This window comes from Rhineura floridana, chromosome 11, assembly GCF_030035675.1.
Source record: "Rhineura floridana isolate rRhiFlo1 chromosome 11, rRhiFlo1.hap2, whole genome shotgun sequence".
In the NCBI taxonomy this organism is placed as follows: domain Eukaryota; kingdom Metazoa; phylum Chordata; class Lepidosauria; order Squamata; family Rhineuridae; genus Rhineura; species Rhineura floridana.
The window spans coordinates 2,660,365-2,676,500 of record NC_084490.1 but is presented as its reverse complement, the minus strand read 5'-3'; the positions used below and the strand labels follow the sequence as shown (position 1 = coordinate 2,676,500).

Sequence of the window (16,136 nt, the reverse complement as noted above, 5' to 3'; positions counted from 1 at the left end):
GGGGAGGAAATCACAGATTTTGCCTCCCCCCTTCCCAACACTCCCATCCACGACCTCTACCATGATAGGCAAAGTTAAAAGGGAAACTTCTGTTTTTAAAAGATGCCCATGGCATAACCAGCCTCTCAAAGGCAAGCACGATCAATAAAAGAGCCCTGGAAGTTATTATCAATAGGCGGTGGGATCTGGCCACCCAGTCATCCCTGATTATTGGCCATGCTGGCTAGAGGCTGGCGGGAGTTGGAGGGCCACAGTCTCCCCGCCCCCTGCAATGATAATGTAAAACAAGAGACATTTGCCTCACAGCTGCATGGAAAGAGCAGGCCTAGCCGCCTGGTGTGACAGGCGGCAGGCACTCTGCACATGTTCAGTGGCACCATGTTTCATGGCTGAGCAGCAAAACCAGTTTCTGGTCCAGACAAGGGCCAACGTCGGCTTGAAGGGAAGTGGTGAGGTGAAACCCCTATTAAAATACCTGTCTCTCCCTTCCCACCGTGCCCCTCCACAATTATCTGGGAGAAGTCCATTATTGTTATTATTATTATTATTTCCATTTATAGAGAGCCAATGTGGTGTAGTGGTTAAGGTGTTGGACTACAACCTGGGAAACCAGGGTTCGAATCCCCACATATCCATGAAGCTCCCTGGGTGAACTTGGGCCAGTCACTGCCTCTCCGCCTCATGAAACCCCTATTCATAGGGTCGCCATAAGTCGGAATCGACTTGCAGGCAGTACATACATACACTGTTGTTATGTGCCTCCAAGTTGATTATGACTTATGGCGACCCTATGAATCAGTGACCTCCAAGAGCATCTGTTATAAACCACCCTGTTCAGATCTTGTAAGTTCAGGTCTGTGGCTTCCTTTATGGAATCAATCCATCTCTTCTTTGGCCTTCCTCTTTTTCTACTCTATTCTGCTTTTCCCAGCATTATTGTCTCTTCTAGTGAATCAGGTCTTCTCATGATGTGTCCAAAGTATGATAACCTCAGTTTCGTCATTTTAGCTTCTAGTGACAGTTCTGGTTTAATTTGTTCTAACGCAAATAACCCACTTATTTGTCTTTTATAAACAATATACATATACATAAATACAGTATATTTCTTAGATTGGGGTCTAGATCTCTGAGCTGCAGGGCTGAACCCATTGCTTGTTGCGGGGGGGGGGTCGGGAATCGGGCAGGTTTCCAGCAGAAGCCAGCGCCCCTCTGCACATGGACAGATGCACCCGTCGCTTTAGATGGATCCCAACTTTAAGTTAGTGGGGGGGGGACAAAGGCACTCTGCAGATTCTCGGGGCCGCCATCTCCCTAAAAATCGACCTCTGACCCCACCTCCTCCCATCCCCTAAAGAAAGGGCCTTCTTCCTCTGCGGGAGGGAGAGCCACGTCTCTGTGGGGAGAAAACTACAACTCCCAGCATGCCCCGGGCCACTGGTGGGGCAGGAAGTAATTAGCTCTATTCCCCCCTCCTCCCTTTGGGATTGTGACCTTGCATGGGTGGCGGGGAGGAGATCCAGGGAAGTGCAGGAAGGAGCTGCAAGCGCCTGCGAGAGGGAGAGAGACCCATAGAGGACCGCAGCCCACCCCCCAAGCATGCATACTCTCCGGCTGCCCCCCAAGCGCTGCTGGGGCCTCCTGCGCCTGGGCTGCCCCCGAAGGTGAGTCTGATGGTGCCTCATCGGGAGGGGGGAGTTGTGTTGGTGTGTTGGGAGAGGAAGGATGCTTTTTGGGGGGGCGCTGGTTGTGGGGTACTTGCTGTTGGGGGGGAAACAACTTTTGGGAGGGAAGGTTTTCAGGGGGGGGCTGCTGGTGGTGTGCTGTGAAGTGTGTAGTTGATAGACCTCCCACAACAAAGAGAAAAGCCCTTGAAAAGAAAAGAAAAAAAGAATTGCCGCATCAAGTGTTAGACCTACTCAAAGTAGACCCTGTGAAATTAACGGACACGGCAGAACTCAAGTCTGTTCACTTCTGAGTAGGCCTGGCCTGGCATTCAGCCTCAAGAAATAAGAGCGCTTGGGACCCCCACCGGTCTAGGGAGTTCAGGACCCCTTTTGCTCACCACCTTCTTCTTCTGCCTCCCCCTTTTCCTCCCCCAGGTCTGGTGGGCTCCCAGCTTTGGCGTATCCCCCTCCCCATCTGCTTGGAAGGAGACCCTATGCTGCACAGGCTGCTGAGGTATTTGGGGGGGTGTACCTGTTTATGGGTGTTTACACCAGTGGGTCTTACGTAGGAATCCCTCGTCCTGGTGGATTGGGCCCAGGGACTTTTGCAAGATAATGTCTCTGTGGAGTTGAGACCGGGTGGGGAAAATGAAGGAAGGGAAGGATCATGAATTTGTGGGGGAGAGGGACAGTTTTTGTTTCGGCTGCTGGAAAAAAAACAGAAACCGGTCTGTGAAGGTTAAGCCTTCCTTAAAGGTAGTTAGTTGTTGACACGTGGCATCTCTAATTTGACAAGATGCCTCTTGAGTAATTAAGCTCATTGATGCTTGCAAAACCTCCATTGGGCTAGTTCCGTATGCACGTTTTACAGGTGGGGAGCGAGTCAGTTTAACTTGCCCAAGAATGTGACCTGAACTGAGATCTCCCCCGTCTGCTAGACCGCACCATGGCCCGTGGTGTTTCCTATCCCTCTCTCTCCCCTTCATGAGGGCTAGGAACTTTGTTGTTTTTAAAAACAAAGCGGTTTGAAAGTCTGTGTTGCCTGGTGGATCTTGGCCTGGGCAGCTCGATTCTGCTCACTGAGATCCCTGGCAACGCTTGGCCCTTTTATTTTAATGTCTACCTCATGAACCCCCCCCCCGAAAAAAAAATACAGAAACTCTGAATTCCTGGTGCCTCACTTCTTTTTGGGTTTCCATAATATTAGGCAAAAGGGTCCTCCCCCGATGCGCGTAAGCCTCTTTGGAGTCTAAGCACCTCCTTGGAATGGTGTGTGGATGTGGTTGCTCTAGAAGTCGTAAAAAGCATCCCCCAGATTGGCTGCTCTTGACTAATAACTGCTCCCCTCTCCAGATTCAGATGCATTCTGAACACTCTTTTTTAAACGCTCCACCCCCAAGGCGGCTGCCGTTCAAATGTGGTGGGATCTATACAGACCGTTCCACCTTCCCAAACTAGATGCATTTGTAATTTGCCATTTCCACCCCGGACATCTCTCCCTCGGGGCTGTTACATGTGGCACTTTCTAGGGGAAAGGTCATATTATTCCAAGAGTGTTTAATCTTGTGTTGCGGAGTATGTAGGGAAAAGGTGACGGCTGGGCCAGCAAAAGCCGCTTTGGAACTCCTGGAACAAAGCTCCAAATATCCCAACAGCCCTGGGATCCCGCCAGGATTTCCTAATAGCCTTTGAGGAATGCCTTCTGCAGCCTCACCCCCACGACAGGGTTGATTTCAGGCCTGCTTTTAGCCTCTTGCAGAACAGTTTTGCACCCGAGAGTAATTTAGGGCGAAATAAGAGAAACCGCGTTGGCCCCAGAGGACCAGCCTAGATTATTGCAATGCATTATACATGGGGCTGCCTTTGAAGATAGTCTGTAAACTGCAGCTGGTGTAGAACACAGAAGCAGCCAGATTGCCAACCGGGACAAAGCGTTATGAGCGTATAACCCCTATCCTGGCTCGACTGCCACTGGCTACCCATTAGTTTCCAGGTTCAATTCCAAGTGCTGGTTTTGATCTATAAAACCTTTTGCGGTCCAGGACCCCAGGACCTCAAGGACTGCCTCTCTTCACATGAACCAACCCAGACCCTGCAGTCATCATCTGAGACCCTTTTTGCATGGCGTCTCCAAGGGAGGAGTGTAGGGTGGCCGCATGGAGCAGGCCTTCTCAGTGGTGGCTTCCTGTTTGTGGAATGCTCTCTGCAGCGAAGCACACCATGTGCCATTGCTGCCTGTTTTTAGGCCCAAGGCAAAACATTCTTATTTACCCAGACATATGGCTTTTAACTGAGGGTAGTTAGATATGCCAGTGGCCTTTGCTGGGCTCATCCTTGAACAGTGGTGGGTAGGATTTTTTCCTTTTAAGTATATTGTTTGATGCAAATTTCATTTTTTATTTGTTGCTTTTTTATCCAGTTTTAATGTCTGTTTTTATTTTTACCATGCAAGTCTCTTTGAGGCATCTTGAGTACAAAAATGTGACAAATATAATGAATGAATATCCTGTTTGCAACACTGGCCAGCCCAGAGTATGCAGACAGAAGCCCTCCACAGCCACCTGTCCCCACATCCTACTGTTCACAGGTACACTGCTCCTGCACAGGGAGGCTCCAGTTAGCCATCATTGTAAGTAGTTGATGGGTGTCACAAGAATGTAGGAGGCTGTTTTGCTTAATGCCGGGTTCTTTGAGCACCTAGGCGGGTCTTGGTTTGCTCTGACTGGCATGCTGTTCTCCAGGATTTTGGGAACAGGGTGAGTATTTCTCATCTTCCCTGCAGTTGCCTTATCCCCTTTCAAAGTCACATGGCACCATCTTGTGACAGTGAGTTGCACAGCCCAGCCTTCCCTGTGCTGACTGGGGCAAATGGGAGTGTTAGCCCAAAATATATGGAGGGCATCAGGCTGGCAAGGCTTCCATAACCCCTCCCCCTTTATTATGTGCTGCATGTTTTGAGGAGGCCTGGATTCAAATAACCTCTCAGCTATAAACGCCCCACTTGGCACTTTGGGGCAAGTTGCCCTTGGCCTGTACTACCTCACAGGGTTGTCATGAAAGGGCACAGGATCACCCAGCGTGGACTAGTTTACTCCTTACTCACTTAGACTTGGCAAGGGGAGGGGAGGAGCAACTGACACATAACAATGAGAATGAGGTGGCAGGGAGGACTGTACCACTTCAGTCTTGGCTATACTTGTGCTGTTCCTGAAGGTTTTCCTGTACATCATCCAGGTACATCAAACCTTCGACTCCGAGTCCTCTATTTTTCTACTGTCCAACTCTGACTCCGACTCCTTCATAAATGGCAAATGTATATTAATTTATTAATATTAATAAATTAATGTTAATATATTAATTTTATTTTGAAGTAGGAGTCGGTACATTTCTACCGACTCCGACTGCACCCAAAATTGCTTCTGGCTCCACGACTGACTCCGACTCCACAGCCGCCATCATCATGGTTCATTTGCATGCCATTTTCCACAGTAATCTATGCACAAGGCGGCTCACAACATGAAAAAGTTGCAGAATTCACTTGCTACAATACAAGAGTCAAATAGTCAAAGAAAATATCTCATTAAGAAATATACAATACCCTTATAATTCGTAATAAGGTCCAGCAACAAAATACAAAAACTTAATCCCAATAACAGCAAAAATGTAACAATCACCCTGCACATAAACAATCGGCACTTGAGCAAGTGATGCCTAGCCATGCTTGTTCCCTTCCGGGCTGCTTTCCTATGTTCAGGGAGTTACTGTTTTACTTAGCAGAGCTCTCAGAAATGTGATTTTCCACCTGCAGTCTGAAATGGTACTGCCCCTAACCTCAGGACTCTTACCACCTCTGCATGAGTAGGGCCAGTCTAAGTGCTGGCAATGAAGACTCAAACTTTTCGTTGCCTTTCTGGGAGCGTGTGCCCTTGGGAAGGAGCAGGAAGGTAATCTGGTTTGGATCAGGGCCTAGTGGGTAAGATGGCCTTTGCCAACCTGAAGATTAAAGACCATGGCAAGTCAGGTAACCTGAAATATGTCATCTTGCATACATGCCCTTGTGGAGGACAGTCAGTGGCGTAGCCAACCTTGGCTCAAAAGTGCACCTTTCCAGTACATGATCATCAGATTGCCCTTGTTTATTTTTGGGTGCCGTTCCTTTAACAACTGGATAACAGGCAGAAAAATCACTGGGGGTGCTCTTTCCCACAGCGTGGATAGTTGGAAAGCATTACCAGTTGACTTTCCCACCACCCACACAAACACAAGCCCTCTTGTGCAACCGTTCAAGGCAGAGGAGGCCCGACTCTATTCAGGTGCCTCAAGCGGCAGAGATGCCACATGGTGGTGCAAGTGTAAATCTGTAAAGCAAATCCTTTGACGATTTGCTGCCTGTAATGGTACCACCAAAGTCTGCCGCCTGAGGCAGAGCACCATGTCATTAAAGGCGCAAGAGCCTGCCAGGCTGACAGAGTTGGCAACTCTAAACTAGCCAGACCCGAGTTATCTGCTTTGACTCTCAGTCAAGGTCCTTCTGTTCCAATCTTGACTGGTTGGCAGCTTAATAAGTAAGTAAAGCTTATTTTTATGTTGTTTTTTGCGTCTCTAACACAGCACTTAAAAGTTGAAAAATATAAAATAATGTCTTGTCACCTTTTTCAGGCTGTACTGGATAAATCAAGCGCCAAGGCAGATTCGGCATCCCAGGCGGTGTCAGAAAAGAGAACATTAACAGCAGTATGTGCTTTTTTCCTTTTGTGTGTGTGTGTGCAGGGAGTTGTGGGGCAGGATATTTAGCGAATTTAGTCTCCCCCTATGTATTTGGAGAGGGGGTGGGTTTTCAGATTCTGTCCTGTGGCAAGGGAGCGTGCTGTGGTGAAATGGATGTGTGGATTGGTTCGTGTGTTGCTGTGCGAACTCCCGCCCTCCCCACTGACTGAGTTTCTGTGATGCCATGGAATGTTCACAGTTATTCTGTGTGTTCATTAAGACCCCTTACTTGTGAGGCCCACGATGTCTCTGGCTCCATAGTCGCATCCTGCATCGCGACTCTTTCACCTGGGCCTTTTGGTACTGCTGTTCTCGAGGACTCGGTGGTGGTGGCTCCACCTCCTCCTCTTGACAGCTCCGAGAGTTCTTCAGCAGGCCCTCCTCCAACAGGCCCTTCAAGGAGAGCGTCAGCATTGGCTCCAGAAGACCTTGCCTCCTCCTCAGGGTCCTTTACCTGTGGAGTGTCGGGTTTACCCTTCGAGGACTCGCTGTCTGGCAGCGGATCAGGGCTAGGCATGACACCCTGGGAGTCTCATACTGAAAGGCAACCTAGAAATTATATTAATAAGGGTGGGTGAGTGACTGCCTGGCAACTAATTATAGGGAAGGTGTAATTCCAAAGTGTGCCTGTTTCTGAACTGGCCAAAGTTAGCTGGTAGTTAATATGTCGTTAATAACTAGGTATTTTCTCTTTTGAAAGGAGGCACAAAATTTTAAGTTTCATGTAATTTCATTGTTATCCTTTTCCCGCCCCAGACTGAGGTGTTAATCCGCATGTGAATTTAAGTTGTGAGTTGTGGGAAGGTCTAAACTTCTGAACATAGGACGCTGCATTGTGCAGAGTGAGGCTCTTTGCACATCTAGCCAAGCACCGTCTCCAGTGGCTGGCTGGAAGCGACTCTCTAAGGTCTCTGGTAGAGGAGGGTCCTTTCCAGCCCTACGTGAAGGTTGCAACAATTGAGCCTGGGACCTTTTGCATGCAAAACAGGTGTCCTATCCACTGAGCTACAGCGGCCTGCTGTTGTTGTCTTTTCTGTCTAGGAGTCAAAGTCATTTGCAATTGGGATGTTCAAGGGCCAAATCAACACAGAACAAGTGTTCCCTTATCCGTCAGGTAAAAGGGTCTATATGTTGTTGGGGGCAGGTTCATATACCTGTCAGAAAGCTTACCAAACCTTCCCTTTGTTTTCAGTCTGGAATATACCCTGCCTCCATGTATTTTCAATACTTTCCCCTTGAGGGCTAGACACTTGAACCAGATGCATGTGTTTGACCTAGACCCACAAGTGTTGTAATACTGCTTCCCTCCTTTATAGAGGGGAGGATGTGCGGGGTTGTGTTTTAAGGGTAAGAATTTTGGATAGAAGTGGGGTGGGAAAGGCCAACTTGTTTGGCTTCACCTTTGTGGTGGCAACATTTGCACATAGCCGGGGCGGCGGCTAGGTAGTCCCTGGAGCATGCAGCTACCCATGAGCAGGATCTCACAGCTAAGTAGCCATTGTGTCCTTAATGTACAATTGGGCAATCCAGTATGGCCTCAGAAAAGGCTTGGAATGTGCAGAGTCTAAAAATCAGAATGAGACAAGAAAGCGACAGTCACTTCTGCTGGAAGGTGCGTATTTTAGTCTTGAGAAGTATTCTGCCAGACGAGAGGCGCAATAGAGCGTGCTGATACTCCTGTCCCCTGCCCCCTGGTTCTCATTTCAGCTCTAACTGAAGAGCAAGCCCAGACTTTGCAGGAACTGGTGGGTCCGGTCTCTCGATTCTTTGAGGTGAGGACTTTAGGGTGGGCTGTCGTGCAGGAGACAGAGCAGACTCGCTCCAGGGGGCAGGACTAGAATAAGTGGGTGGGAATTGCAGAGGGGCAGATTTTGGCTGAACAGCAGGAGAAACTTGCCAGCTGTGAGGGGAAACGGTGAGTTCTCCTTCGCTGGAGATGTTTAAGCAGAGGCTGGCTAATCATCTCTAAGGGAAGCTGTAAGTGGCATCCTGCATTGCAGAACCTACCCTGAGCCCCAGGGGGTTGGACTGGATGATCTCAGGGTATATCTCAGCTCGATGATTCTGTGAGGGATGTTCCTCTCGAAGTGGCGAGCAAAACGAGAGCAGAGGGAGTGGGTGTGACTGGCAGCAGGCAACTATTTCAGGTCAACCTTTGTTAGGTCCCAGGCACAGATTTGGGGATGAAGAGGAGGTGACTCTTTCTCTCTCTCCTGCTAGGAGGTGAATGACCCAGCCCAAAATGATACGTTGGAGCATGTGGAAGAGAAGGCAATGCAAGGCCTAAAGGAGCTTGGAGCGTTTGGCTTGCAAATCCCAGTTCACTTTGGGGGGCTGGGACTCAGCAACACTCAGGTGAGGATCCCAGCTATGAGGGTGTATGCCTTCTCCCCCCAACTCGGAGGGAGCCTCTGGGAAATAATGGGTGTAAAGTGGCTGCTGTAAAAGGTAGATATAAGATTTATGCCTTAATAGGGCAAGTCTGCTTTTCTGCCCAGCCATTGGTTAAATTGCTGTGGGGTCATGGAATGTTCACAGACATTCTACCCATTCAGGGATAGGGGTGGGTAGGTGGGTTTTTCCTGTGTGAGGGAAGTGGAGCTTTCTTGATGCTGAGAAAAAGGCCTGTTTATTTGCTCAGGCCTTTGGTAATTAAGTGGGCCCCTCTGGCGGTGCTCATCTTTTACTGGAGTTAGGAGGCCTTGTCCTCGTTAATATGTTACTGCATGAGCATTCGTTTTTTAAAATGTTCTGGTTTTAATTTTTGTTGTTTTGTGTGTGTGAGAGATATTCTGTCTTGTTGAGTTGGTTTGAGACTTTTTAGTTTATACAGTATAAAGCAACTAACAGATCTAATAAATATTTATTATTTTATTTATATTCCGACCTTCCTCCAGCAGGAGGAATGAATGAATGAATGAATGAATGAATGAATGAATGAATGAATGAATGAATGAAAGAAAGAAAGAAAGATGTTTAGACGGGCCTTTGCCATTTCAATTTTCTCTTTTTAACCAATCTGTATTTACTGATGTTTCAAATGTTGTTTTTATAGTTGCTATTTGCTGATTTTCTTTTTTTTAAGTCATGTACTGCCTTGATATATTTTTATGAAAGTGCAGATTATCAACAGGTAAACAAATGACAGGTATTCTGCCCATGGTTTGGAGGCTCTCATTACCCTCCCCCATTGCTTCTTTCTTCTCTCCCCCCCCCACAGTATGCTCGGCTGGTGGAAGTTGTTGGCATGCATGACCTGGGGGTGGGCATCACCCTCGGGGCTCACCAGTCGATCGGTTTTAAAGGGATTCTCCTCTATGGCACAAAGCAGCAGAAGGAGAAGTATTTCCCCAAACTGGCAACAGGTAAGGGGATCTGGCCTTGGCAGGATGGAGGAATGGCAAGTGGTGGCAACTGATGGCAGAAAGAAAGGGTGAGGGTGCCATGAGGGGCTGGGGAGGGAGGTGTACCCCGAACATGGGTCCCCATTTTGCAAGTTCCCCCCTTCACCCCACAACATCTGACACCCAACGCAGCCATGTAACCTGCCTTCTTTCCCTTTCGTTGGTGGGTGGGGACTGAGGCCGCGCTGGGTTGTTTGGACTTGGAGGACTGAGAAAGATTTCTGTCACACAGACCTTGAAATCTACCTCAGGTTGTGGAGAAAGGGTGGCTGTGTGTATTTTTGGAGTGTGTGTGTGCGTCTCTCTCTTCCCTTCATTACCCTCTTTTTCACAATGGCACCCTGCCTCTGATGACCCTCTTTCCGCCCCCGCCCAGGTGAGACCATCGCCGCATACTGTCTGACGGAGCCGACCAGCGGCTCAGACGCGGCCTCCATCCGCTCAACTGCTCAGCTCAGCCCCTGCGGCACATATTACACTCTCAATGGGAGCAAACTTTGGATCAGGTGTGTGATGGGGGGAAGGAGGGACGAATTTGGGGAAGGGAGGAGGAGGCACGGATTTGAGGGGCAAAGGTTTCCGTGCATCCTTGAGGAGCGACTTCATAAATGAGAGCCTGGAACTGCTGCACTTCTCTTTAGAAGATGCATCTCCCCAATAATAATTTTTTAGGCTGCTCCCTTTGATCATATATTCCCTAAAGAATAAAACGTTAAAATGGAATGACTAAAAGCCACCAAACTGTGAAAGCAGTGGACTAGGTAACAGTCAGGAGGTTTAAAATTGTATCAAAAAAGCTCCAGATGATGATGATGATGATAATAATTGTCCCCCTGGGGTCCCTTGACCTCAGCGCCCCAAGGGGGGTTCTTTGCTTCCGAGAACAGTCCCAACGCCTTTGGGTCTCTGCTTCCCAGGCAAATCCTCCCTCCTTCAGGATTAAAATCCCAGTAGTTCTGCCACCACCCCTCTTTCTGGTTTCTTCCTCTGAAAGAGGGGATCTCAGAGACCTATGTGAGTTCCAAGGGTATTAACCCGTATTAATCAACAGTAATCAGTAGCATCCAGCAGTCAAAGACTAGATATAGAATCATTAGTTTCAATAATAATAATAATAATAATAAATGGCCTGAAGCCAAAAAGAACAACAAGGGCGGTATCAGGCAGGGCTCTCTCTGGGGAAAGCATTCCACAACTGGGGGCCACCATAAGGGTGTCCCTCCTTTCTCGTTGCCATCCACCCCAGGTGATGGGGGCACCCACAGGAGCCCCCCCCCCAAAGATCTTAAAGTACACCCTTTATCTGAGAAGTTTGGGTTTTGCCTGGGGTCATACAGTTATGATTGGGTGCAGGGCACTCTGCACATGTTCAGAAGCATAACGTTTTCAACCCTAAAAGAAATAGGATTATTATTAGATTTCTTACCTGCCCTGCGCCATGAGGTTGCAGGACATATTACAACATTTTTAAAATATAATATTAAAATAAGTTAAAACAAATGACAGTCAAAAGAACAGGGTGGGTGCTCAAAATATATATATATCAGGTGTCAAAGGTCAGGGTCAAGGGGTACATCTTCATAATTAAAAAATATATATCTTCACAATGAAGGTGCCAGACACGCCTCTGTTGTGAGGGAGCCCCACAGCATAGGGGCTGCCCCAGAGAAGGCCCTCTACTGATCCGCCTCCCCCCAAAGTTCCAAGGGCGGTAGAAGAATTGCCAGGAGGGCACCCCATGCCAATCTGGGTCTGTAGGGATGGAGGCAGGCTTCCAGATATTTGGGGTCTAAATTGTTTAGGGCTTAGAACACTAATATAAGTGCCTTGAATTGGGCCCGGAAACAAACTGGGAACCAGTGCCGCTGTTTGAAAACGGGGTTTCTGTGAGCAGCCTGAAATTACCCCTGGAAATTTCTGTTTGTACTAACATCTGACAGCAAAGCATTTCTGATGTCTGGCTATGACGAGTCGGGTTGTGAAGGGCTGGCCCTCTGCACGCCCTCAGATGCACTCTGCTCTCATTTTGTATCTGTAGGCACTAGGGCACAAGGAGAACTTTTGTTTGTTTGATCGGGCTGGGGGGAGGCGACACAGAGATGAGGATGAGAGGAGAACGGTAGACCCCTGCAGCGACTGGAGTTCTGACTCTGCAATCTCTTGCAGCAACGGTGGTATTGCAGACATATTTACAGTCTTTGCGAGAACGCCGGTGAAAGACGAGGTGACTGGCGAAGTGAAGGATAAGATAACGGCCTTCATAGTGGAACGAGGCTTTGGGGGTGTCACACGGTGAGTATCCGAGGAAGCTGCCTTATTCCATGTCAGACTTTTTTTATCCATATAGCCAGTATTGCCTGCTCTGGCTGGCAGCAGCTTTCCAGAGGCTTGGGCAGAGAGAGGCATTTCCCAGCTCTGCTCCTACAGAACCTCTTCACTGGAGATCCTGCCAGGGGCGGAACCTGGGACCTTTTGCATGCAAAAGAGGCGCTCATCCCTTGAGCTATGGGCCTTCCCCGTGTTTAAGGAACGGTCAGGTTAGAGACTGGGAGGAACCCTTTTTGAGTAAAGAGATTATTTTTTTATTTGCAGTGGATTCAGGAGAGTCCTTTGCAAAGCAGTCGTGTTGGATTATTGGGAATCTAAATGCCAGTTTGGTGTAGTGGTTAAGGTGCTGGACTATGACCTGGGACACCAGGGTTTGACTCTCCACACAGCCATGAAGCTCACTGGGTGACCTTGGGCCAGTCACTGCCTCTCAGCCTCAGAGGGAGGCAATGGTAAACCCCTTCTGAATACCGCTTACCATGAAAACCCACTTCATACGGTCGCCCATAAGTCGGGATCGACTTGAAGGCCGTCCATTTTCAATGTGGTTTTCTCCCTCCAGTGGACCCCCAGAGAAAAAGATGGGCATTAAGGCATCCAATACCGCAGAGGTTCACTTTGACGGGGTTCGTGTCCCAGTAGAAAATGTCCTAGGAGCCCCCGGCGCTGGGTTTAAGGTCGCCATGAATATTCTAAACAACGGGCGGTTCGGCATGGCTGCTGCAATGGCTGGCACCATGCGTGGGCTCATCAGCAAAGCGGTGAGTGATTTTTGGGGAGCCTAAAACAGGGGACGGACCCTCCGTGGTGCAGAGTGGTAAGCGGCAGTAACGCAGCCGAAGCTCTGCTCAGGGCCGGAGTTCGATTCCAACGGAAGGAGGAAGTTGAATCTCTGGTAAAAGGGGTCGAGGTCCACTCAGCCTTCCATCCATCCATGGTTGGTAAAATGAGTACCCGGCATATGCTGGGGGGTAAAGAAAGGCCAGGGAAGGAACTGACAATCCCACCCCATATATATGGTCTGCCTAGTAAACGTCGCAAGACGTCACCCTAAGAGTCGGAAACGACTCGCACTACAAGTGCGGGGACACCTTCACCTTTACCTTTAAAACAGTGGACATCCCCCCATTGTTCGGCCCTTTAAAAAAATGTTTTGCCTGTTATCCTTTTGTGCCCCCCCCCCAGCTATGCCATCCTGAGCCTCACAGTCTTTGTTTCCCAACTTCCTTGTCCAAAAAGGTGGACCATGCTGCCAACAGGACCCAGTTCGGAGACAAAATCTATAACTTTGAAGGAATTCAGGAGAAACTGGCCCGCATGGCATTGCTGCAATACGTGACGGAGGTGAGGAAGCGCACAAGAGGGCATCTGCAGTGATGGGTGGCCTCCTGCAGCAGGCCGAAAAGTGCTCTGCCCCGCCACCTTCCCCCAGTCTGGTGTTCCCTGCCCACTTTCAATCCTAGCTTCACAGTCATAAGGACTAGGAACTGAAGGAGGACGTCAGGAGGAGCCCTGCAACTGGATCAGACCAAAGGGGCCCCATCCTGGCACAGCACCGTGTTCTCACAGGGGCCAGCCACAAGCCTGCAAGCAGGACAGTACTCGGAATTTTTTTTGTTAAAGGATGGGTGACCAAGGTGCAGGTTTTGGGTGCATCCAGTTGATTTCAGCTTGTCCTGTAATGAGCTAAAGTTTTTAGAACTCTCACGAAGCAGTCTCATACTTTGGCTCCCCTCTCTGCAGTCTATGGCGTACATGATCAGTGCAAACATGGATCAAGGAGCCACCGACTTCCAGACCGAGGCGGCAATCAGCAAGATCTTTGGCTCGGTGAGAAAGATTTCATTTGATGTGATTTAGCCCTCTGTCTGTTGGTCGCCTGTTTAATTGCATCCATGTTTGACTGTGCAAAGTTTCCTCTCTCTTGCAAATCTTTTGCTCTTGAAGTGGCATGTCACGGTGCCCATTTTGCAGACTGAAAAAAGTGAGTCGGTTTTGCCTCTTTCTCTCCCATGTTTGCATTGCACAGGAAGCTGCATGGACCGTTGCAGATGAATGCATCCAGCTGATGGGCGGGATGGGCTTCATGAAGGTGAGTGGACTGAGAAACCTCTTCACGCACCCCAATCCTAACTTCCAGTTGTCATCTGCAGTGGGTGTTCATAATTCCAAATCTTAATTTCTGAAAGGAACGATATCTGGGCTTGAGCCTCCAACCCGGAAGCCAAAATGGAACCAATTACCTAGAGAGGTAGTGGGCTTTCCGACACTGGAGGCATTCAAGAGGTCTATTGGAAATGCATTGAGCAGGGGGTTGGACTAGATGGCCTTATAGGCCCCTTCCAACTCTACTATTCTATGATTCTATGATCCCGCCCCCTCACAGAAACCCTGGCAGATGCATAAAGCCTGGGTATGTTATGGGGAAGGGTCTGTAGCTCAGTGACAGAGCATCTGCTTTGCATGCGGAAGTTCAGTCCCTGATGACATCTCCAGGTAAGGCTGCGAGGAGAAAGTCTTGCCTGATGCCTTGGAGAGCTGCTGCCAGTCAGTGCAGGCCAGGGTTCCTGCACCAGTGGTCCTCGAGCTTCATTCAGGAAGCCTGGAGCATGTCCACATGAAACACGTTGATTTTTATTTGTCTCGTCGTTTTTAATATTGTATTCTGTGGGATTCAAATTATAATAAAAATGCAACAAAAGAAATGAATTTTTTTACTGAGTTCAGATTATAGTACAACATGACAGGTAAGAGAAGCAATAAAAAGGCAATTAAAAGTCACACAGCATCTAGGACAGCATGTTACATTTGCTACAAGGTGCAGAAAAATCATGAAGTGGTCCACCAAGAACGTCAACAGTTTGCTAGTGGTCCGTGGAGGGAGAGTTTGGGAAGCCCTGGTGTAAATGATACGGAGCTAGATGGAGCAAAGGTCTGACTCAACATAAGGCATAATATTCTATGGTCTAATATTACCCAGTAGCGAGGTGAAGGCATTCTGTGCATGCTCAGATGCTTGATTCTAAATTTGCACTGTCCAGGGCTCTGGGCCACCAGTGCCCTTTGATTGAAAACAGAGTTGGGAGTTAAAACTGCTGGTGAATCCAGGTCCCACCCAACTTGACCCGCCCCCTTCGTTTCCCTCTCTTGCCATTGAACTACAGGAAGCCGGCGTGGAGCGGGTGTTGCGTGACTTGCGGATCTTCCGGATCTTTGAGGGAACCAATGACATCTTGCGGCTGTTTGTTGCGCTTAATGGATTTCAGGTTGGTGGGGAAGAGTGTGTGTGTGTCTGTCTGTGGTTCAGAATTTGGGGAGGGGAGGAGCAAATCATGGAAGGGTTTAGGGTGGAAAGAGCTGAGTGGGCCTTTGTAGGTGTGTATAAAGAGGTGGGCTTGAGCCACAAACATGGAGGGGGTCTCTCCTAAGAGCGCGTCTGGATCAGACCACAATTGCTTCCATTCCTACCGCCTTCAGTGGTCAGCCTGACACCTCTTGACACACACGCAGCAATGCCTGAAGGTAACAGCCCCCTTCCCCATTGGTGCTCCCCAGCACCTGGTGCTCAGAGGTAAACTGCCCCTGGATTGGGAGGTTCCGCACAGCCCCCATAGCTCACAGCCTTGGGTTTGAACATTAGAAGAACCCTCCGGGCACAGAGCACAGGCCCACCTATTCCAGCATCCTTATTCCCAGAGAGGGCCAATCGGATGCTTCTGGGAATCCCACAGGCAGGGCGTGAGGGCAACTGCCCTCTCTTGTCTTGTGTTTTTTTTTTTTAAATTAAAACAGATTTTCTTTATAAAATAAACTCAAAGCAGCTAACAGGGGAGAGGTTCATGAAATACAATCAATACAGTTCAAACAGTGGTAAAAAAAAGCTCTTAACGACTAAAACAAATTTTGTACATTGTATCCCTGCAGCTCCCTATTAGTGGTATTCAGTTGTGTTGTTTAAGCCATCGTGACTAAT

The 16,136-nt window shown here is 48.7% G+C and overlaps 1 protein-coding gene across 1 annotated transcript in view; it reads left to right on the top strand.

Moving 5' to 3' along the window:
* The first annotated feature begins 1,474 nt into the window (after window positions 1–1,474).
* ACADVL (acyl-CoA dehydrogenase very long chain) overlaps window positions 1,475–16,136 on the top strand; it is a 28,185-nt gene continuing 13,523 nt past the window's right edge. The window contains exons 1-14 of the mRNA XM_061591332.1: window positions 1,475–1,661; window positions 2,100–2,178; window positions 6,324–6,398; window positions 7,473–7,545; window positions 8,139–8,203; window positions 8,652–8,786; window positions 9,652–9,796; window positions 10,212–10,341; window positions 12,002–12,127; window positions 12,726–12,924; window positions 13,403–13,507; window positions 13,907–13,993; window positions 14,193–14,255; window positions 15,328–15,429. Coding sequence (XP_061447316.1) covers window positions 1,597–1,661; window positions 2,100–2,178; window positions 6,324–6,398; window positions 7,473–7,545; window positions 8,139–8,203; window positions 8,652–8,786; window positions 9,652–9,796; window positions 10,212–10,341; window positions 12,002–12,127; window positions 12,726–12,924; window positions 13,403–13,507; window positions 13,907–13,993; window positions 14,193–14,255; window positions 15,328–15,429 — 1,449 coding nt within the window. The 5' untranslated portion in view covers window positions 1,475–1,596. The remainder of the gene's footprint in view (window positions 1,662–2,099; window positions 2,179–6,323; window positions 6,399–7,472; window positions 7,546–8,138; window positions 8,204–8,651; window positions 8,787–9,651; window positions 9,797–10,211; window positions 10,342–12,001; window positions 12,128–12,725; window positions 12,925–13,402; window positions 13,508–13,906; window positions 13,994–14,192; window positions 14,256–15,327; window positions 15,430–16,136) is intronic.